This window comes from Seriola lalandi, unplaced genomic scaffold, assembly GCF_002814215.2.
Source record: "Seriola lalandi dorsalis isolate HSWRI2012SDOR001 ecotype SW California unplaced genomic scaffold, Sedor1 jcf7180002054546, whole genome shotgun sequence".
NCBI classification, from domain to species: Eukaryota; Metazoa; Chordata; class Actinopteri; order Carangiformes; family Carangidae; genus Seriola; species Seriola lalandi.
In genome coordinates, this window is record NW_019525099.1 from 984339 (window position 1) to 1008986 (window position 24648).

The 24648-nt window shown below is 38.9% G+C and overlaps 1 protein-coding gene across 1 annotated transcript in view; it reads right to left on the reverse strand.

Moving 5' to 3' along the window:
• grik3 (glutamate ionotropic receptor kainate type subunit 3) overlaps window positions 1–24648 on the reverse strand; it is a 94523-nt gene that overhangs the window by 5048 nt on the left and 64827 nt on the right. Inside the window, exons 9-13 of the mRNA XM_023415253.1 lie at window positions 23619–23732; window positions 19527–19730; window positions 13321–13544; window positions 9045–9163; window positions 2836–3053 (exon numbers count right to left, since the gene is read on the reverse strand). Coding sequence (XP_023271021.1) covers window positions 2836–3053; window positions 9045–9163; window positions 13321–13544; window positions 19527–19730; window positions 23619–23732 — 879 coding nt within the window. The remainder of the gene's footprint in view (window positions 1–2835; window positions 3054–9044; window positions 9164–13320; window positions 13545–19526; window positions 19731–23618; window positions 23733–24648) is intronic.

Here is a 24648-nt window from a genome sequence, read left to right on the forward strand (position 1 = left end):
CATTGAGAAAGGGTTGGGCATAAACAAAATAACCTTCAAACTCCACAACCCAAAGTGCTGAACCTGGGAGTACTGCTAACCATCAAATCTCGCTCGTCACGCAGATGAATGGCTGAATAACTTTGCACCTATGGGGATTCTTTTTAAAGCCTGATTACAAATAGTCAAAGATGACAGATTTGCACCAATTGACAGCATTCACGAATGTGTTCAGAATCTATAGGCAGTGACCAAATAGATTTGTGTGATTACTCCTACAGATCTCCATCGTCACAGGATTAAAGGAGAGTAAATTGAAGCTTTGTGCACATCTATCCTCATAAGTGCTACTGAAGCTGCAATAATAGAATGCCTCTCCATTAGTCTTGCATCAGGCTATGTGGTATTTCATGCAATTTTATAGGGGGTCACATTTATGCCATGTCTAATCCTAGATAATTACTGTCTAAAGACTATAAGCCATTTCAAATTGTGAAAGATGCTATTATAAGAAGCCCTCTATTATATGTAACTCCAGTGGAAGCGCAGTGTTGGTTACCTTAAAACTGTGATATGATAGTCTGATATTAAAACTTAAAAGCACCAATTAGGATGTACTGCAAGTGTTGACAAGATTCACATAGCACAATTCAAGAGCAGACATCACAAAGTGCTTCATGATAAAAGAATAATAATAAAAAAAAACAAAAAACAAATATAAACATAAGACCAAAACCAACCGAACAAATTAAACAAAAGCAAATTTAAACAAATGGGTCTACAACTAGCTACAACCTCAGAAGTAGCTGAAGTCAAAAAGTGACTTCACAGTGATGTGTGATTCCATAAGAATAAAATAAAGAATGCTTCCCTATAGATCCCTTCTCTCTGCGAAGAGTGCAAAATGGCATGCAACCACATCCAGCAATTTCTTTCAACCTTCCAGCAGTAGGTGAAAACTTTGGAGGCAGTTGACTTGCTTACATGTGCCCTTCGGTGCTCTTGATATAATATGCAATTTAACAAAACAATAGCTCCTCATAAGAGGGCTCTCAGGTGACACGACAACCTCATGGCCAGCAGTGGCTACAAACCTCTGATTATGTTTCTAATGCAACGTGTTTGTTTCAACCGTTTCATTACGCCGCTGACATGCTGACTCGAACAGCAGGCCTATCTCGCCAGGCATCCCTAATACATTTGCTTGCTGGTGAAAATGCATGCATCTAGTAGAAGTTTGCATTATACTGTATGAGTCTTTTGGGCTCACAATGCATATTTAGAGTTGCATATGTCTGGAGACAACTACAATATAGTGGTCTTTGACTGAAAGAGCAACTTAATCCATTTATACTTCGTTTTGATCTTGGTCCTATTCTAAGTTATCTTCCTTTTCCCACTGTAGGTCGCCCGATTGAGCTGTTACCGGCCAGTATAAGCAATAAAATGAAAGTTACATACTGCATGTAACTACGGTTCTATGAATTCTAGGTGAATCTGTAGGCATTAAATTTCTGAAATTGGCTTCCATGTGTCAGGGGAGGGAGTGGTGGACCATTTAGTATGTCACCGTAACACAAGTTTAGGGCCAAATCCATCCAGCTACATACATCTGAAAAGCCTTTATCTACTCCCCGGTCTCCTCGGTATTTATCATGCTTCTCTGCCTCATTGAGTCGACATCATTAGGCCTTTTTGTAAGAGCAGGGGGGGCAGAGGGCACTTGAGCCTTGCAGCTCTGATGAGGTAATTAGACACCTGTGTCTCCTTCTATTTACGACGCGACAATCACAACTACAATTTATCGAAGTACACAGAACGATCTAAAATAACTTCCTTTTACATCGCTGATCAAAGGAACTGAAGGTTGATTTCTTTTCCATGGGTCAACGAGTTGAGTTGGATCCAGGCGCACTATTTATCATTACACCGCATTTAATATTCATGCAATGCAATTAGTAACTAAATCCTTTTTTTTTTCTTTTTTTTTTTTTTTAATAAACACAATTCCAAGACACCGCTATTGTTTTAAATGCACATTATATCAGCAAAAATCCTGAGCCCAGTTACATAATCAAAGCTGGGGGATCTAGTTTATACACCATTCAGCAAACTCAACAATGAAGCATACAGTATTTATGAGCTCAACTATAAATTTTGTTGGCATAAAAACTAGGGCAGACAGATGCCCGGGAAGAATCCATTTTTTTCCCTATTGAAAGTCATAAACTTATGGACTATCTTCAATAAAAATGTGCAGTGTTTTCATTTTCCTACTCGGAGAAACTGTAACTCTGTTACATGTGTTATTCTGCACCAGCAGCAGCAGCAGCAGCAGCAGCAGCAGCATCTAAAGCAAAACCCAAAATAATAAAATAAAGTCAAAGACCCTGTAGGCAAGCGCTGAAACTTTGGAATAAAAAAATCATTATGGAGGAACACATCAAACAGTGTGGAGAAGTGGAGAAGCTGAAGAATTTGCTTTTGCTGTGGGAATTAAGATCTAACTGGAAATATATATATAAAATCTCTTTTGTGGAATGGTATTGATTTTTTTTTCTTTGGAAACATGGGCCTACTATATAGTTTCAGATTCAACACCTTCCACATTTCTGAACACAAAATTTTACAGCATTATTATTTCTGTATGTATAATCCGCATGAGCCAGATACAGTATGACTATTTTCACATTGTGGAAAAAAAAAAATTATCAATTTCACTAGCAATATTATGGTTGATACATTGTTTTATATCTGTGTAATATCTTCAGTAATTAGGTTATATTAAATATGAAACCTGAGAATAGATAAAAAGCTTGGCTGAATCATGACTGGTGACTATTGTTTGGACTGTACCTTGAAGAAGGACATGGTTGCGCCATCTTTGACCACACCGTACTCAATCTTTGTCTGCTTGGCGATGTCATCAGCTGAGTCCACAGGCGAGTCCATTCTCTCCACAGTGAGAAAAGCTGCTAAATTGGCTGTGTAGGATGATATAATGATGAGCGTGAAGAACCACCAGATCCCACCGATGATCCTGGTCGACAGGGCTTTGGGCATCAGTTCTGAGCCTGTAGGCAACGCAAAGTGAGAGAGTATTAAGCAGATACAACTTACCTGCCAACACTGTTACTGAATTCAACAAATGCAGAAACATGATCACTTGCATTTTTGTTAATTAGCCTCCAAATGTTTCTGGCAGTGCCATTGGTGTTGATCAAGGTGCTCTCGGCGAGGAAACAGAAAATGAAGCCAGTTTGGCAGGTTAGCCAAACTCTAAGCTAAGAATTCAGAATGGGCAGATCAGACCTGCTAAACTGTGTTTTGCCCACGGTTCTAAATCAGGTGTGAAAGCCTTTCCCAGTTCATGTAAAGTTTTACAGTTTACATCAACAACTGTCACTGTGTAGTCCCTCACACTCCACAAGTTTGTTGCGGATGACTATGATTTTTGACATAGTCAAATGACAACAGGATTTTTGCACCTTCGTTGTTGTTGTGGAGTTAAGTGTTACCGTCATGATTTGTTTAGGTTTAGGCTCAAAAACAACTTTGTTTGGTTAAGAAAATGATTGTGGTTGTCTCGTAATTGAAAATACAATATGCATCAAGAACCTTTCCTGAGTGAATAAAAAGTTGTTCAAGTCCAGTTTACGTATGTTGCATTTTGGGGATGTGCAATTAATCAAATTTTATTTTTGATTACGATTGGCTTCCAAGAATTATGAAAACAATTGTGCCGCATTCTGTTTCACAACAAATTTCATTCCCCCTACAAAATCCATCTGACATTATCAGCCCCACTCGGTACTGAAGAAATTAGGAAAGTAGATTAAATGTTTGTTATTGCAATGTAAAGGTTCTCTTGCACAGTCAGAAACTCAGTTTCTGATTAAGAAATTCGTCAATGATGCGTTTTCGCTGTTCCCTGCGCAGAAGATCATCTCTTTCTGACCTGTGTGTGAGGGGCGGGACAGCGCTGTCACACATGCTGGAGCACCGTGCAACACACACACACACACACACACACACACACACACACACACACTGAGACCCTGCTCTTAGTGTCTGGCGGAGAAAACATCACACATACGGATTTATAGCTAATCTGTCATTGGTCCAGGTGTGTTTTGTATGCTGAAGGCTGGAGCCCACACACAGAGTTAACTAAATGACCGTATATGAACATATGATGAAAAGTAATTGTTATCCAGTTGATTGTTCTGGATGTGTTCTTAAATTTAATCTCAAAGGGACGGAGCATCATCTGAACTGTCGTTTAGAAATTCAGTTTCAGGTCGGTGGAGGGTGGGTGTATCCCACGCTCAGTTAGCTTTAGCTTATATCGTGTATAACCAGAATAACTACATAGGCACAACACTTTTTGTTTTGAAATCGTTTATTTATTTATTTATGTTTTCTAAAGTCAATGAGTATATTGATCAAAATAATAAAGATATATATATATTTTTTTTTTTATGTGTTAGGTTTACAGTTGCGTTCTCTTTACAGATCTGTGAAAATGAATTTCCCCTTGAGAACAATAAACTAAGTAATCATGATTATGATTTTTGCCATAATCGAGCAGCCCTACTGCATTTGTCATTATCACTTTAACATGGAAGATACTGTAGCATTCCCATACTTTTTCAGCGTCCTCTCTCACAGCTGAGTTGTACTCTTCAATTAAGCAACTGCTCAGGACTGTAATTACACTTAACAGCTTTCTGTTGATAAAGGACTGTCGGCATTAAGTTAGCAATTTAGGTTTATCTATTGAGGATTAATAGCAGTTGATCCTCCTCCATTACTGAATCTTTTTTCTGAAATTAGTTTTACTGAACTGGTTGCCATACAAGTACACAGTTATAAAAACAGCATTACTGTAGGATGTGATATGTCAGATCAAATATAAGTGGGCAAAATCAACAAATTACATTGCAGCGTCTCTGTTAATGGAACTCATTACACTGACTCATAGACACTGCGATGTAATTTGTTGAATTTGCTCAGAGTTTTGAGTTCTGTTTTTGACATGTCACACGTAGCTGAAACAACTTTAATTCACACAGTTATCCTCCCATGTTTCTACCGTGTCATCCCACCAGATTTGCTAGATGTACACAATTGTGTATTTTGCAAACAAATCAACACAGCCTGTATAAATAAATGGAAAAAGAAAAATCAAGATAGAGTGCCAAGCCAGAGTGACAATGCATCAGCCTTGACTTTGAGTGGTCCTCTGCTGAGTAATACTATGTTTACAATGGCTCACTGACTGGTGTTAAAGTTACTTTATATCTCATCTCTGACAACCTTTAAAATACCCTTGTGCTTTTGCACTCTGTTACTTTAGTGAGAAGATTTATGAGGGCAATTCAGAAGAGTAACAAGCCCACAGAAGGGGGGCAGAGTGGTCAGCTCTTTAACCTCTTCTACCAAATTTGATTGTATTTGTCCTTTGTGGTTTGACATGGACTACATTGTTACAAACAAGGGAAGACAGTAGCATCCCTTAATTCACTATGACTCCAGAGAGGGAAGATCCAGATGCATTCTGTGGTTGCACTAAAAATGAAGTGAAGCAATGGGTAACTCAATTGAATTCCACACTATAAAGCGCTGTTGTCAGCAGGGAGCAGTATATGGTGCTGCATCAGAACACTAATAAATACAAAAAGCATATCAGTCATACGGTGCCAGGGAAATAAAACGGTGTCAATATGCCATACATTTCCTTGAAGAAGGTCTCGTGTCTTGTAAACCAAGGAAATATAAATATTCTTTCAGTGAAGATGATATTGATGCTGTTTCAGTAACCCAAACATCACATCTATCTCACAGACTGCTGCACTGCTCATTCACATGAATGCTGTAAATAATTCCGTATGATTATACATTCTATTTCAAAACAAGTGCAAATATCCTTGTGGGGTTTGTCTTGGCTAATAGAATTTGTTCATTTGTGACCACGTTCAGGAATTTGGAATGAAAAATAACAAAGCCCTATGGTGTGTTATGGTGTGTCACTGAACAAGAAGAAGAAAAAAAGACCTGCAAAAGGAGAAAGAGAAAAAACAGAAAGAGTCAGGCTAGATTTTAAGCTAGCTTCAGCTCTATATTTAGCATTATCTGACAGATATTAGAGTGGTTAATTTAATTATCTTACTCTCAGAAAGAAAGTGGATGAATAAACACAATTCCTGAAAGATTAAGGGAATTAAGGGATTACATAGACACAACATCATACTTGTTGGAGAGGAAAAAAAGCTATGAGGTAGTTAATATTAGCTACATAAACTAATGCAGCATAGTAAACATTAGCTCAACACAGCTCTTTTCTTCTAACATTTTACAAGAATGAAACGGTAAGGAACATATGTCGGAAGATATGTCGGAAGATAGCTCATAGATAAAAGAAGATTCTTTCAGTTGAGGTCTGTGCTGTTGCATTTTAACTGCTTTTAGATTTATATTCTCATGTAGTCTTAGATCAAGGTGAATACGGAGTTTTGAGTCGTTCTATTCCCATTTGATGTTTGAACAGTTTTCTGTAATGTATAAATATTTTTAGTTGAGCAGCACTCGGGGAAGCCGTCTGTTCATTTCTTGAGTGTGAGTATAGTCATAACATCCGTGAATACTATAGCATGTGTAGTTAACGTAGTGGCGACACTATGTCTGTAGCCGCTAATAACTCCATAGCACACCACATGTCTTAAGAGGAGATCATAAAGAAGTCACTGACATGGAAATTTTCCTCTGAATAAATGAACAGACTGTTTTGCATGTAATGATGCTTTTTCAATTGTTAGTCTGGGTAGAAGAAAAACTGTTCTCTGTGGATCCTGTAGTATATCGTGCTAAACATGATGCCCTGGTTTTCTGGAGTGTTTCTCCCCATTAGCAACGCCTCACCTTAACATGAGAGGACCGGGCTTTCCCGTGAGGACGATTACCTGCACTTAGCACCCTCTCTATGGAGTCATCGCAGAACAACGCTCCCCTTCAGAGCTGGGGGCTTTTACTAGTTATTAATTGCGTTTAAGAAGTGACACTTGTGAATGGAAATTTTCATTCCATTGCAAGTAAATCTTGATCTGAATCTCAACAAAGGGCAAAGTCACAACTCCAGTTTCTTAACCACAGACAAAATGCCACCACAAATGAGATATTATATGAAGACCCAAATACAGAATAAGATATTTTAGGCTTAAAATTATGGATAGAAAATGAGAGGAATAATATTATAGAGAATGAGAGGATTGGGAATAAATCAACTCATAAATCAAACATACTTGCAAAAATTATTTTATATGGGGAAACCAATTTATGGGAATGATCAGACATGTTTGTTGTGAGCCTAAGCCTACTGAGACCCCCAGGAATGCATTTGAAGTACACAAAGTGTTTGCTTTTGCACCTCCTCATATTTTGTGTTCTTTGTGTTGTCTATGACACCTCCCTCCCACAGACAAGCTGGCAGATTTTTTTTGGATCCCCTCAAACACATCCATTTGCATTTTAAACATGTCAAGGAAATGGCTTCCGTCTCAGCTGCTGTCACTGTGCTTGGCAGACAAGCAAGGGATGTCTGTTTATGTGACACAGACAAAATATACCTCGCTGCAGATACCGCCGTGCAGCATGTGTTGCAAGGTACTGTTGGACAAATGGGTGACACAGAAAGCAAGAATCGGTTGTTCAATGTCCAATATCATAATTTTTTAAATTTAAAAATCATTCAGAAAGAGTTATGCTACATGAAAAAAATATGCATCATATGTTGATTTTTCATAACACAGATAAATCTGCAAAAGGAAGACACATGAGCCTCATTAACTTGGATATCCCAGTGTGATTTTTTTATTTTTTTTTTATTTTTATTTTTTTTTTATTCAGGGAACTATGAATAAGAGCTGATTTGCAGCAGCTGCCTCACTGAACTACTGGAGATACAGCAGCTCCAGCACTGACAGACAACACAGAGCCACAGTACAAATCATAATAGAGAATTCTCCCCTGTTTAGTTTAATAATATAGGCTACTAACTAGCTCATTTCATTCTGATTCTCTCTCTCCTCTCCCTCCCTCCCGGCATGCTGCTGCTACACTCGTAGCCCTCTGCCTGCACTGGCAAATTGGCAGAGCTGCTATGCAGTTTCACAAGAGTGCTGCCGAGCTTCTGTGCTTAATGAATTGCTGAATGTGTTTGCTATCCTTACGGGCACAGATCCACTCCTGAGTCTCACTGAGCCTCCTTGATTTGTCTTGTTACATTGAGGTTAAACATTTTATTACTTGGGTCTTTTTCCTCCACAGTTGACTTCATTAGGTTATTTCTGGGCCTTCATTTGCTTACCTATCCCTTTAAGGGACACCTAGCAAGTGAAAACCTATTTGTATCCCTGTGGTTTTTCATTCAAAAGGTAGAATTAAATTTGCAGTGGGAAGTAATACAAGTAGGGTTCTTCTGCTGAAAGAAGAAAGTGCTGCTTTTATTCTGATGCGATTAATGTATGCATATATTTAATAAATCAAACATATCAAACCGCATGGAAGTGACATAATTGGAAGGCTACTTTTTGGGCTATTTTCAGTGAGACATATGGCTTCTCTATAGTGCAGTTCGTACAGCACTGAAAACATCACACCAGCCAGTTGTAGCATGGCTGACAGCTGGCATTTGTCAGACATGTACCCCGAGTTACCCTTTTCGTCCCAACACTCAGAAAGCTCTTGAGCAGGGCCAGCGACTGCGTTATGGGCAAATAAATGCAGCAGTGTTTTCCATCCTTACCTGCCAATCTCTGACAAGTGTCTGGCACCTACTCTTCCCTTTTTGAACAGCAGGCAGGTGACAACAGCCTTCCTTTGTCATGTAAGACTGAGCTCCGCAGTTGTTCTTGACAGGTAAATGTCTTATAAAACAGTCACAGAATGGAAATCATGGAGCTTGTCAGTTAAAGAGGCGGAAAGTGGAAGCTAGCAGTGCACAGGAAAAGAGGGTTGGCATGACGGTATTGTTTTTGACAAGGAAGGGGATGTGTGCGCCACCATACCTTGTTGCATTAAGGAACCGACTCCAAACCAGAAGCTGTTGAGGAGGGTGAAGTTGTTCTCCACCACATCTGATCCAGGGTTACAAGGATGGGCGTCGTACCATTCGTATGGACTGAACCTGGGAATGAAACGGGAAGTCTGAAAGCTGTTTTTAAACTTATGAGATCTGAGAAAATGCAAGAATGATCCTGTCTTTACCCCTTTCGGAGCGCCGTTCCTTCCTTAAGAAGAATCTCAAAAACTGAATCACATTAACTTGTGAGCTATTCTGAGAGTTACAGCTATTTTAGACTTTCACCTTTGGTTTAGAGTGACAAAACTATTGATGACTGCATTAGGACAACAGCTCTACAAAGCAGTACTTAAAGCAGCACTGATTGATTTTTTTTTTTGGGGCCGCTTGCCACTGTAGAACAAGCTATAAACACAACCTTGACTTATTATTACCGTATACTGTCAAGTAGATATGGTGAACATGTTAGCAGACAGTTGCTTATTTACAGATACAGCAGACACAGAGCAACGTTATAGCAATAAACATTAAAGCTGCGGGAATTAAAACCAAAAACAATGAGCTGAGAACTGAGCCCATCCATAAATTTCCAGGTCTTTATAAGCAGAATTCTTTTGATGGTTTTATAAATGTAAAAAATATCTTCTATGAAATGTCAAATCAAAACATTTTTAAATCCAATGGAGCTCTTTTTAGGTCTTACCTTTAGAAATCCCCTCAACTATTTCTAATATACTTTGTAGTTAAAGGTGACCAATGATCCACAAAAATATTTTTCACAGGGTATAAAATGTCACGTTTGAGAATGTGAGGACTCCTCTTAAAGTCACATGAAACCTTAAAGCAAGCATTTTTCCATGTCTCTGCCATTTAGTTTGACACCTGCTGAAAATTCACTCACACCTTTATTATTGCACAAGTCATTTTCAGAGGCAGATGCTGAGATAAAACACGCTAAATGTCACTACTTTCCCTCTTTTAAAATTTATTCATATAACGTGAAAAATCTTTTTCTGGCTCTTTGTTCTGAGCGTTCTGCATAGTAGAATTATATCCCTTAGTCTCCAGATACTATCTCCTCGAAATGTGGCATATCTGTTACTTTGATGAGAGATTTAGTCGAAAGTGCTAATGACAGAAGAAAAACCCTTTTTCTTCCAAAAGCAGATAAGTAAAATGGTCCACAACGCTGGAACCCACTATCGTGAATCCCTGAGTACGTATTCTCAGTTCTGATGGGCTATAGTGAGAAAAATATAGAAAGATTTAATTGACTGAAATTTATATTGTTCAAGAGATAGATACACTTGAGTCTAATTACGGTATATGCTGGAGAAATATTTGGTAATGTAGTCTATTTTAATCAGACATTCAACAGGACTGGTGGTTAATCATGAATCAGCTTCATAATGGAGTCTTTTCCAGCCATCATTTTACTAATTCTCATCTTAGTTAAGCAATTAGACATTTGAACTAATGAACAGTAAGTGGGTGTTTTTGACTAATGTTGGTCTGTCTAAGTGCTGTTCCTTGTGCATTAAAATGTCAGATGCACCCACTAGTGTTTCCATCTCCTAAGATTCCCATCAGAGAGGCCTTGGGCAGCTGCTGTACAAATGTGCTCCCTGCCATTTCAATTAATCCCCCTCCCCCAGTCTCCTTTTTGTTTTACTTTAATATTAAATTGAAAGTCATTGTCAGATAACATAGTAGTGTGATAGTTAAGAGGCACGGATAGTATGATTACTTTACACACATTCAAACCGCACATGACCTGGACATAAACATGGCAGAAATGAATAAAGAGGAATGTCTTCTTTTCACTATTTTGAGTGCAGTCTCTACACAAAGGATGTTACAGTGCTGATTCAATACAGCTGGTTCTCTGCTAATTTCTAAAAAGGTTGTGCTGGCAAGCAGAGCCATACGATTCAGACTGTGTGCTGTACAACCCTATACAAAACTGTCAGCTAAACAACACTATTAACTGTCAGCCAAGAGTACAGCCTACACAGAGGAGGTGATCTGGAGACCGCTTGGCATTCAGACATTACATAAAGCAAAAGCGCCATGTTTGCATTTACAAGCATTATATTGAATTTGCACACTCCAGTCCAATCATGCAAAATGCACTTTGCACTAATGTTTCAGTGCTGCCAGTCATTGAATTAAATTTATTTTCAAACCCTAATAACACTGCAATTTTTCTAGTTTACAGAAAGACTCGGTCATGCAGTGAGCTACAAATAAATTTGACAACATATGCATTATAGAAACACAAACAGTTGCCACAAACTGATTCAGAGTATTTGAACATTTAACCCATATTCTCCTTTATTCTTTCAAAATTAAAAGTTATACAATCTTAATTTATCTGAACAGCACAGTTCTTTCAGTTTCAAATATTAAGGCTGGAAATATTGAGCGTTTTTTTTTTTTATAATCAATGAACAAAAAGACAAAACTCAACAGAACTTTAATCCGCCTCTCAATCATTTTCAACTTCCCCCGGCCTGTCTGTGGCTTTGCAGTGCTAATCCCCTTGGTTCCTAGTGAAGATGGAAATCTTTCAAAACAGGTATCAGTTATTTAAAAAGGCTAAAGATTTTCCTACATCAACTGCACAGTGTAGCTTTAGGCAAATGTTATCAACAAGAATGCAGTTGTTGTTACTAAATGATAAACTGCAGTGCATTGTAATGTAAGAACATGTCACATATCAAGAGCAGTGTGGCTCATTCATGTGTTTTTGGACAACAATGGAGCTCAATGGCACAGATTGGTATTTTTCGTGGGATTTTTGACTGTGGGAATAGTCCAGACTATTATCAGTATTATCCTTTTAAACTCTCTACATCATTACAATAAAACATATTTATCAGCTCATTCAATACATGGGTGAAACCATAATTCTTACCCCTGACAAAACCTATGGAAAAAAAGACCTACTTGTTTTGTACCTACTGTCTATGGGCATGGACAGACATCTGAAATGATAAGTATATACAGTCAGAGACTTCCTTCATTATACACCTAGCGGAGTGTAAATGCCTATCCTGTTCTATTAATCTGTATTCAGAAGCTTCAGTTATCTTTCAATTTTATTAGATGTATTTCTCCAAATTTTGAATAATGAATTGAATGAGAGGCAAAATCCTCTTAGATCATACTTAGTTGTACGGCACAGGTGGCTACAACCAAATAAAAGGCAGCAGTGTTTTTCAAAGGCATATATAAGTATCATAGTACATTTTATTTGTCTACTGCTGTGTAATAATACAGTATGTGCCTTTGACCAAAAATAAATAAAAGGTGCCTTGCAACATAATCATAGACGTTTGAAAGAACAAGCCAAAGTATTTATTGCCTGATATTGTAGGCAATGCCTTGACATCTCTGTCCAGCATTTGAAATGACCTACTTGTGCTGAAGTAGCCCTCTCATTGTTCACTGCTGTTTGTTTTTGTGCTCACATGATGCAGATTTTGTGCTGCAGCTTTTCAGCTACCTAGGCTGGCCTCCAAAAAGACTGATGCAACAATTTAAGATGATTTTGTGCTTATGTGAAGCCACTCCAGAATTTGTTTGGTCTCACAACAACAAATGAGGATAGAGGAGTGCAGCTGTTTGCTCTCAAGCCCCCAGAACTCCTTTCAACGCCCGCTTTTCTAGAACTTCCTCAAGCACCACTTTGCATGAGAAGCAGCAGGAAATACTAATAATGATACTAACAGGATATTCATCACATTCATCACCAAAAGAAATTACAAGTGAGGTGCTTTTCATTCAATCAAACAGATAATCTCCATCTATAATAACTTCATGACTATAAATAGACTCATCTTTTGAAATTTCACATGAGGTGTGTATATTTTATTCTTTTTGTACTACTGAATATTCTGATTAGATAAGGTTTCCTCTTTTTGCCTCAGCAAGTTTTTCTTCTTTTTAAATGATCTTTTAAAGGTTCATCATGCTGCAGAGCCATTTCAAGACATTGCACAGGACACAAATTTAACTATGAAACTCAACTGGAGTTTTTTTTTTGTATTCCACCTCCCACTGCTGGGCTGTAGACGGCCCATGCAGACATAACTGCCTTGATCACTACCCAGCAGCTAACAAAGTACGAGAAACTGGCTGGGGTACTCAAATTTCAGTCTGCTGTGATAACAGAGTAAATTACTATGTCTATTGAAACACCCCATGGAGAAAAGTGTGAAGGACTGATAGGACAATTTGAATGTAACTTGTGCACTTACCTGGCAATAACAAAAAGGACACAGCTAACACCTAAGTAGGCCAGGAGGATGTAGACCCAGATGTCGGGAGTCATTGGGTTCAGGAAGGAGAAGAAGCCGTTGTTGGTGGCATTAGGTTTGCGATACAGGATGCTGATGCCCATGCTCATGAAGGGCTTGGAGAAGTCAATGAACTTTTCACGCATGTAGGTAATGGTGAGAGGAGCCACTGCCAGGTCTGCTCTCTGTGGAGGAAAAACCAAAACATTCAGGGAATAGTAATTTTCTCTGATTTTTGTTTTCATATTTGCAATGACTATTATAGCCAAGTTAACAGCGCAAGTGTTGAGGTGTAAATGTCTGTTGGTCAGTCAGTAACCACTTTGGTCCAGAGCTAAATATTTCAACAACATTAGAATGCATTGCCATTGAATGGCACATTGAATGGAATTTTTTTTTGATATAGGTTAAATATGTAATAAATGAGGAATTGTTGTGTTACAGAGAAGCCCTGACCTACAAATCATATTTTCCAGAAATAATGGAACGTGTTTTTCTGGTACATGACATCATCATTTTTATATATTTTTTTCCAGTGAAAATGAAATGCAAAAATTACCATTCCAACAGAAATTGTGACTTATATCGCAATCGCAATATATATTTATATGCAATATACAATATAGCATATCTTTCTTTTTTCTTTTTTTGTCCTAGTACAAACATTCATGGTGCCCAAAAGATGAATCCTGATGACATTGGTGATCCCCAGAATTCCTCTAGTACCACCATGATATTTATAGGTTTGAGTAAAATATCTCCACAACTATTAGATGGATTACCATAACTTTACTTGGATTAGCATTTAGCTCAAAACGATGCTGTGCTTAAGTACAGTCTCACAAGACTGTCATGTTATATTTTATTGATACTGTGAAATATGCAGTAGGAAGATATCTAATTATATATGTCTGTCACATTCCTTTTAAAATTGATAATAAAAATAGAGTATAAATAGTAAACGTGAAACGTGAATCTGTCTCTTCAATGATGCCTTTTGGAATAAGGTTATACATCGTTCCAATGTATCACATGCAGCTCCATCTATAAAGCCATTTTCTAGTGTCACTAGAATGACATAACGACACCATATAGCATTATACAATGGATATGGCCAAGCATGACAGATAAGTTTCAGTCACCTATTATATGCGTATGACTGCATATTCAGAATGTTTCCATTTATATCGGCAGCCCGCACAACTCCCCTGCACCATGTCTGGACAGGAGGTTAATGAAACCAGCTGCTTGGTTCACGCTCGGATTCCTCCTTCTTCCAAGAAACAAGACAGCTCACAAAGGGAGGCTTTCTTTTACTTCCTACATACTGAGTGCAGGGAGAGGAACAGGACTTCAGCCTGCATTTTTACCAAATTATATGAGACTGCATGTTTGTTTGGGTATTTCATGCAAAACCGTGAGACCTAACCTTACAGCAGTAGAATCCAGAAACACATACAATCATAATGAGATAAAAAGCAGTCATGTCCTCCGCTCCTCTTACGAACGGATGTATTCTGTCATTTTGTTTGTTTTAACATCTTAAAACATCTTTTTTTCTTTACTTACTTTCCAGGCCCTAAGGCTGTTCTTAACACGAGTTTACCTTTCCCTGTGGCTTAGACAGCTCTTCCCACAGATTTACATGATAAGTTCCACACAGCAGTAAACAAAGGTCAGAAAAAAAACATTTGCACTTTACTCGTGCCACTGTGGATTATGTGCTCCTGCGGTCAGCACCGTGGTCGCTAAATGCACGGTGGCCTCTGAAGAGATGGAAAGATGGGAAAACCGGTGCGTCCTGCTGTGCATCTGCTGTCTCTCTTAAACTATTCAAATTTGTACATCACATACTGCTCCCTCTGTTCTCTGCTGCCAACTGCAGCTTTGAACCAACCTGCCACTCAGCCGGAAGATCAACCAGCATGCGATTCCAGACATCCCCACGGTGGGCTAATATACATGCTGCATGTCCTTGTTCTGCTTTCGCCTAGACACACAAAGTGGGCACAAGCAAGATAACCTGATAGTGCCCTGCTGCGTGCCACATGGCTTGGCGTTATCTGGGTTTGCAGATGGTGGGCTTAGTGGTGTTCTCCCTCCCTCCGGACCTCCTCACCTGACGACAGCCTGGAGGGTTCATGAAGTTGCAACTAACATGATCCACACATTTTCAACCCACTGACTGTACACTGAACAAACTTAACAGTGTCAGTATTTTCAGCTGTTTCTTATAGTTATTTTAATAAAAACATTAAAGCCAGTGGAGGATATCATTATTATTGTTATTATTATCATTATCATACTGCTGAAAAACAAGACTTTCTGGACTCAACAAACATTTACACACCCTGCTTTTACATTCTTTATGCATCTAAGTGGATGCGGTCACCAGTCTGATACTAGAATTATACAGCACTTACATATTGCGCCGTTGTGTTGCTCATTTTTCTTTTAGAACAGATAGGTGCTTCTGTGAAATGTGTTGTAATTGCAGAAACACACTTTGCTGAACTACGCAATGGTTACTTCAGATAACAGACAGCAATTTTTTGCTATTGGGATGCTGAGGGAATGTTAAAAGGTCTGATTGGGTAGTTGTACATGCATTTACAAATGCCAGGGTGGAAAAATGAATGCACAGCATGACATTTATGTTCAGACAACACACCATAGTATATATATGCCGGAACCATCTCATGTCAAAATATAGAAAGGGCTGATGATGAAGCATACCCAATGTAATCAAGGGATTGTTGCTTTGCATAAGCAGCAGGCTGCAGAGAGAGTGGTTGCTGGGAACTGATTTATTCAAGGGTGCTTTGGCAGGTGGGACAAACATGTTTGCTGTTGTGACTGTTGAACTTGTGCTCCTCCAGCTCTGGGTCAGCCGCTCTCACCACCAGCTCATTGTGCTTCTGTGATAACAATCTGAATCACACTTGTCCATCCACTTGCAGTCACATGCTGCCTTCAATTACCAAAATATCCTCAGATAAAAATAAAAACACAATGTGTGTTTTACCTAGGCTTGGGCAATATCCAAAAATCAATACAGTCCAGCCCACATATTATGAAATTATGTTGTTGTATTTCATTTTTATGTAGTTTTTTAAAATAAAATATAATTATATTATTGTATTTAATGCTTCAGGTATATATGCCACTACACAGCTGTTCAAAGTTTTATTATTCTTATACCAAGGCAGAGTGTACAGTAAACAAAGCACTGAAACTACGGTCGCACTCGGAGGCAGGGCAGACTTGAAAATTACAAAAGAATATATGATGAAAACTATCACATATGGCAGGAAATATCATGATATTCGATATTACTGAATATTGGCCCAGGCCCAGTTTTACAACACTACAAATAAAGTGCTGTACTGTGGCTTCTCATCCTGACCTAAATCTATTCGACTATCTATCTGTGTAGACAAGGAGGATGTGGGCTGGCTATAACTTATCTGTCGAAGCAAAGATTAATTGCCATGACAGAAACAAATGATGTGCTAAACTCGCTATTAACATTTGCATCACAGCATGATTAAAGTGATCATTTATTGTGACTAAATCAAGTTTAACAAGGCCTGTTGCATCATTTAGCACCTTCCAAACAATGCCCTTTGGCACCACAGTGAGCTTTGACTACACAGAGCAAAATAGAGGGCTGTATGTTACACAATGCTAAATCGTTGCACTTGGCAACGTTGCAGTTTGTCATTCAGACGCCTCAGTTACATGGGGAGTAAATCGCATAATAGTATCCCATTCATACCAAAACATAAAAAGGCACACACACACACACACATACACATACATACTGAGCTTTTCTCTATATCTGTCACATCTCCCTCTTTGTGTGACAAAGCTTGATGAATTACAGAAGTGAATGAAGGTTTACGACGGGTTTTAATAAGCCCAAGCCTTGTTCTCTTAAAAAGATGTCAGTCAAACAGTTTTGTGTAATTCTGTAAGGCAACTATGATTTATGAGGGCAGACTATGTGAGCTAAGAATGCATGAGTCTTGTGTTTCAGCACCATTTTATCAGCTTAAACCAACTGTTTTCCCTGTTTCTCCAGTACCTCAGACCTTATCTAACATCATGACCCTTCTTTAAGTAAACGCACTGATCCCTGGTAAACTGTTATACATCTTATTTATCTGTATTACAGAGAGGGAGCAATGGCTTTTTAAGAGGTTAATAGAAAGTAGTCATGAATACAAATTGAACAGATAACAACATGGAATACGTATATAAGAAAATAGCGACTAACTGAAGAGTACAGTTCCTGCTAAAGTTGAGAAGGAATACAACTGCAGTAGTTTTGTGGTTTACTCTCATGGAATCTGTAGCCTCACTGGCCTCTCATATCATTCCAGGGTCAGATCTCCTCAGCTCGCCTTAAAGTTTATGTTTCAGGTCTGCTGAATCATGATCAGCTTATCCATACCGACAAGGGTAAGGAGAGCACCAGACCACAAAATAGAACCGACTAAAAATCCACAAAGACGACGTCGTGCATCCTTGGTCATGCGATAAGGAGCAGTAAAAGCAATAACTAGCAGTCTAGATTCTAATCTTCTCTTCTGCTGCTATTTACAAAGGCAATAGACCTAAAAAGGATAAAATATATTGGTATGTTATAAAACAGAAAAATCAATGGAATCAGTTAACTGTATTTGTCTGCTTCTTTATAATTTCTCAATTTCTAAAGCTATAAACCAAAAGCAAATAGAGCTACACATTGATGTGTAAACACTCTGTTCTCAACAGCTTACGCTCATATCAAATCTGGGTCCAGAGGTCTCAATCACCAAATGCTACATCTTCACATAACACATGTGAACCTTATGTCACACAATTTTTATTATTTTTTTCTATTTGGCTTTAAGCTAATGAACAGACTCTCTGCAGCCACCTGCACCGTCTCCCTTTAAATCAAGGACCAGACTAACACAAAGAGTGTATGTGCTGTTTAATGATTGAGTCATGCATCTCCATTTCGTGCCAGCATTCTCTGCCTTTAGTAATCCATTTGTTCCCCTCAAGGTTATTGTTATCAACGTGGATCTAGCAAAAAGCTTGGATGGAGAAATAAAGTGCTGCAGTGGGAGCCCACCTTTCCCAACCCTTTCAGCACCAAGCCATTGACTCCTGCCATACGATTCCCTGCACTAAATGCCACTTAAGCTATTACAAGTTTTCAGCTGAGTACAGCGCTGACCTGATGGGGCTGAGGACAAAGAGAGAGCACTGACAGGGGCACTTATGAAATGCCAGCAGAGAATTGCCACCATCACTTCGAGGTAGGGCTGTTTCATGGCCGATGAATCTTTGAATTTGATACAGACAGCTGCGGTTCCCCACTATGCCTCTGCGAGATGATTGGCGGTGTGTTCCTCTGCATCCTGACAATATATTCAGTGTTTGCATGCTCATCCCGGATCTGTGGTTCATCCATCTGTAGGAAGTGGTTTGTCGGACTGAATGGCATCAACACAATTGTAACATTTAGGCAACCTTGGCATAATTGTGCCATAAATGTGAGTGACAGCTTTGCAGGCTGCTCCTGACTTGTACTCAATCATAACTATATCAGTGTCCACATGAAGGACATAGCCAGCTATTCACTTCAGTGGCATTGCTTTTGTAGGTTCATGTGATGATGTAAAACATGGAGCTGCATAATTGTAGTGATGTGGTGTATAATAAAGTAATATTTTGAGGTTTTGGGAGATGCGTTTATTTGCTTGTTGAGAGAATCCTGAGAAGATTGACACCACTCTCATGCCTGTATGGTAAATATGTAGCCTGAGGCAGTTAGCTGCTACTTAGCTTAGCATTAAGACTAAACAAGGGGAAACAATTAGCCTTGCTCAGTCCAAAGGTAACAAAATCCACCTACCCACATCTCTAAAAGTCAAGTGTAAAAACAAAATTTGATTTTTTTTTAGTTATTTACCAGACTATACCTGGCCTGTAACTTTTTCTCTAGTTGCCTGGCAACTGCTAGGCTAAGCTAGCAGGTTGCTTGTTCCAGCCACAGTGACTGGCATCAATCTAACTCTCTGAAAAAAAAGCAGATTAGCACATTTCCTCTAATGTCGAACTATTCCTATAAGGAAAAAAATGTAAAGGAGACAATATGAGGTCCAACTTACATGTTCTATAAGTTCCCTGATCATGCCGTTCCACTGGCCCTTGTCATCCTGAGAGCCGTATTTCCCATCCGGCACCAGACGGATCTCATAGGTGAAGCCCAGGATGTTGGAGAGCTCTTTTAACAAGTCGATGCAAAATCCTTCGAAACGGTCGTTCCCAACCAGCGCCTTGTCAGACTTCTTAAGCATGACATATGGCTCCTCCTGCACAGATCCAAAAGATCAAATGAAAAGCAATGGTGAGGTCAGCTTTTTCAATTTGTTTCAGCACATGCACCTAATTGAAGCAAAGTGATCTGAGCTGATGAGCCGCTGTTGCGTTTAACTGGCAGTGACAGCAGATTCTGGTTCAGTGTGCGGCTATAGGGAGTGTTAAAATATGAAAGAATGCTGAGGTTTTTCTTACACTGATGTATAAGCAACAGGAGACCTGAGCTACTTTAAGACTCTAATGTAAGTAAATGTCTTTTAAATTGCAAAGCTGCAACCGGCGTTTTCTATAGTGATGGTAATGCACACAGAAGGAATGTTTATACTATCAATGTGCTTGCAGTGTTGAGCTAACTAAACCTGCCACACTCCCCCACACTGCTGTGTGTTGACCTATATAGCTGGTGCACAGGTCGGTTCATTTTATGGTCAGGTGGCTGACACTCTTTACTGGCCTGTAATATCCTGTCTGGCTTGCTCATAATTTGAGCTGTATAAAAGCTTGATTAGGAACAGAATGCAGCAGTGAAATGGAACATGCCCACAACGTTGCCTTCATCAATTGTCACCAACCTCCAAGGGAGAGCAACTGAGCTGATGCCTGCAGTGACAATGACTAACACCGAATAGCTCATAAATGATTTCCTTTATTTAGTGCCTGTTACCATTTCCCTGCCAGATAGACTTGCATATCCCGCTGTGCACTTCAAAACATGTTGGTCCATTTATGCAATGGCTATAATACAATTTATTGCCTCAAATAGCCAGATGTATAATTTACAAACTGAGCTCAGAAGCAGAGTAATTGATTCTCTAGTGAAGGTGACCCTGTGCTTTTTTTTTTCTTCTTCTTCTTCTTTTTCCTTTTTTTTTTTTTTTTTAAACAGTACAGTCAAAGAGGAGAAAATAGGCAGTCACTGCACTCTTTATTCCCTGAGGAAATTGTTCTTCTTAGGGGGAAGTGGAGGTGGTGAGGATGGAGGAGGGAGCAACAGAAATACAGCATCACGTGCTGGTGGCATGGGGACACAGTTGTTGTGCTTGTTTTTGTTGAGGCTAGTTGCATGTAAACAGTACTGTAAACCAAACCTAACATGAAGCAGGGCATAATTTATGCCATAAATTTTAGAAAAATAAAAATGCCTATGAAAAAAAACATACAGGAAATGATAAACATCTTTAATTGTTTGCCATTAAAATATGAAACCATTTGGACATTACAATTAGGATGGTCTCTTAAATAAATAATAAGTTATGAATACTTGATGACAATGCATTTAGAGAGTAACTGCTTAGCCACAAACTTTGCTCAAGTTGTCCAATTAACTTGATCAAAAAGTTTGCATGTTAAGGGAAAAAGTCATTACCATCTGTTTCTAGCCCTCCAATTCTTGTTATTCCCCAAGGTTTGAAGTCAAATCAAAGTGTTTATACCAGTTCTACCCTCACAGTCGCAGCATGGGCGTGCATAACAGAAAGAGGAGGGAGGTCGGCCTGTGCAGAGACATTACAGGCAATGGAGTGCAAACAATTAATGTAAGCGGGAAAACACATTAAGTGCCTTAATCTCTTCGACAAAGTTATCACTATAAAGCTGTCAGACGTCTTGTTCATGCATCACTGGAATCAGTTTGATGCAATGTCATTACGCTAAGAGGAGAGATTGATATTAAAGCTGAAACACACTCTTCAGCAAGTAGGCAGCTTTATGATCTTAAACTAATGATTCCCAGTGAAATAGCAAATCCAGGAGCATGTCAGAAATATTCAAATGTCTTTTGAAATTTTGGAAAACTTAAAATTAACTTGAAACACTTGAACTGCTCGGTGAGGAACACGTCTTAACACAGCTCTAATTTCAACATTAAATCAGAAAACTCTGCCACTTCCTTGTACAGTAGTTCAACAATACACCACTTAAATCCTTCTTCCATTTCTCCTCTTTGAGACAGAATTAACATGGATCTGCACCTGATAGGCATTAATTATGTCCTGCCTTGACCTCACTTGTCATAATTACAGCCCTGTGATCCAACATAGGCATAATGATAGTGTTTATGGTTGTAGCCTGTATATCTGTCCTGAAAAGGTGCATCGAGGGGGACATCTGTGTCAGCACCTCCCTGATAGCTCCACAAAGAGCCCAACATCCAGTGACGGTTTTAAGTACATACAACTGGGGATGTACAAATGAATGGGATGTGAAGCTGGGGGAGGGGTCACCCAGTTCGTCCTGAACATCTGAACATGTAATTAATTCCATTCTCAGCAATAGTTCATTGTATCTCACTACCTAGTTCTTTTTTACATTTTTTTATTTTGGTCTTTTAACTGAACATTATGATGTAGCCAACTTTTAAAATCTCACATGGGTCACTGATAATTAAACATTCACTAACTTAGACGCTGCTGCTAAGCCTGTCAAGCTTTCTATTCCTGCACATATGCAGTTGTAATGATAGCAATGGGAGGTTTAACACTTGAAATTCTTGGTTGGTTTTTAAAACAAAGGGAGGCCATTTCAAGCTGAAAAGAAACCTGGAGCTGTTGCTAGGTAGCTAATTAATCTAACATGAGTTATTTAAACTGCTGTCCCCATCTCTGACTTTTTAATGTGTCCGGCTGACTCATTTTAAATCAGGAATTAGGGCTGAGAGATGTGCAAAAAAAATAGCATATTTTGGCACATATTGCGAATGGGATGAGTCATGATTTTAGTGGGAATTTTTGCATTTTATTTTCACTGGAAAAAAAAAAAAAAAAATTCTAAATTATGATGATGTGATTTTTGCTGGGGTCTGTACCAAAGAAGCATGTTCCCTTACATGTGCAGACTATGATTTGTAGGCCGGGGCATCTCTAAAACACCACAATGTTCCCTCTATAATGGCATGTTAAGACACATTTTACCTTATATCAAAACATTGTAGCTCCCTTTGGTTATTGCACTTATCCATATTGTGATTATGCTAATATTAGATTAATTGTTCAGGCCAATCAGGATCCCTGTAAAAGGCTGGTTAAATATTGAATTGATTTTTCCATACTGTATGTGACACCATGCTGAAAGAATTGGGCTAAAGTGGCATGTCCCATGCACAAACTGCCCAGTGTGTAAAGAGTGTAGGATTGCAACGAAAAGCTATTTTTGGTTATACATTGTGGATATGCTTGGGTTTAAACTTCTTCAAGTCGAGGCTCCTTGGCCCCAGAAGTAATGCTGGGTTAGCATACAGAAGAAATTAGATTCCAAGGTTTGAGAGGAGGCAAAGATGACTGGTTAGGGTAAGGTTAGCTTCAGGTTAAGGTAAGGGCAAATGCATCTTAACAGGGACAACAGACTTCGAATATTATGACGACCTTAAATATAAGGAAGCTTGCTAACCAAGCATGCTAACATTTGCAGCTTGTATTGGAGCAGAAAAACACACTGTTCGATCCATTCTTCCGATTGTGTTTTTGGTTTTGGAAAACCTCAAAATATTTTTTCTATATCACTTTTACTACAACCCTATGCATATACCTTCAACGTGCGGGGAATCAAATGTTTGACAGGTTTTCTGTGCCTAGTTACAGCTGCTAAGCTGTCATTGCATAAGGGCTGTATGGTGGAGGGTTTTGCAAACAGTCAATTAGGGTACAAGATCTGATGCGTAATCTATGATTTGTGTGCTGTGTTTAGATCTAGCAAATATATTACGTGTCAGTCACAAAGAAAACTGAACACATCTCTTTTTAATGTTGCAGTAAATTTTGAGTAAAACATGGCTGATGCTAGAAAGAAATAAACATAAGACCTTATTCTAAAGCTGGAATTTCAGGGTCTTATTAACAGGGCAACTTTTAGGACATCTTTTACTCCAGGCTACACAGGTGACCTACCAGGATGGTGGTGATGACGAGGGAGCGGTTGGCCAGGGAATCGGTGATGTTCATCCCTTTTCGCTTCGGCACTTCTGTGATGTTAAGACCTCCCGACGCACTCCACTTCCCCACCTGTGGAAGATGAAAAGTGTGTAGCTAAGTGTTCTGTGTCTGTTGGTTGGCTGTTGTGACCCCAGCAGACTCCCCTGCCAACCAGTCTACCAGATTAGTGCCAGGCTGAACACACCTCCGGCGGCATCAGATGAGTCACCTTTATATCAGCAGAACAAGGCGTTTTGGAAAGCACAGCGTAGTTAGGTGTATGTCTCGAGAGACATCAAGCACGATGGGCAAATCAAAGAAACTGGACTCATTTGATGAACTATATATTAAAACAAGACTTAGTAATACTGTAGATTGCCAGTAGGTTATAAGATACTCACAAATACAGAAACAATACCAACAATTATGAAAATAGACACGAGAAATTTGTAAAATAAAGATAACAGATTATGTTAGACTATTAATATTACATTAAAGTATATAAATAGAAATATGCTGTCTGATGTGGTGCTGTATTGGTGTTGTCTCAGATGTGTGTAAATGTGTATTAAAAAGAAATAAGGCTAAACAATGACGCTAAAACAAACAGACGCTATTATAAAATAACAAATATTGCAAGAAGGTTGCAGTTAATTTGAAGGATGGCACCAGCGTAGGGTTGCCGGTCGGATTACATTGTGAACGTAATTTCGCTCTGCAGTCTCAGTAAGATAGGCTAAGAGATTTGTACAAATAAAAGGAGTTATGCATGCAAGAGGCCCTCAGGCAACAAAGCTCTGCATATTGTAGGGACACACTCTGGAACATATCATTAGCACAAATAGTCCTGTGGCCGTCTGTAACAATCTCTGTTTGCAAGCAAGCCCCTGTACGAAGCCCTCCTTCCATCTTTCCTGCTCTCTCTATTACTACAGACACAGCTTTTAATATTCACGAGGGCTTTGTGCTTGAGGTGGATCCATCTAAAGACGTACAACGCCCAACA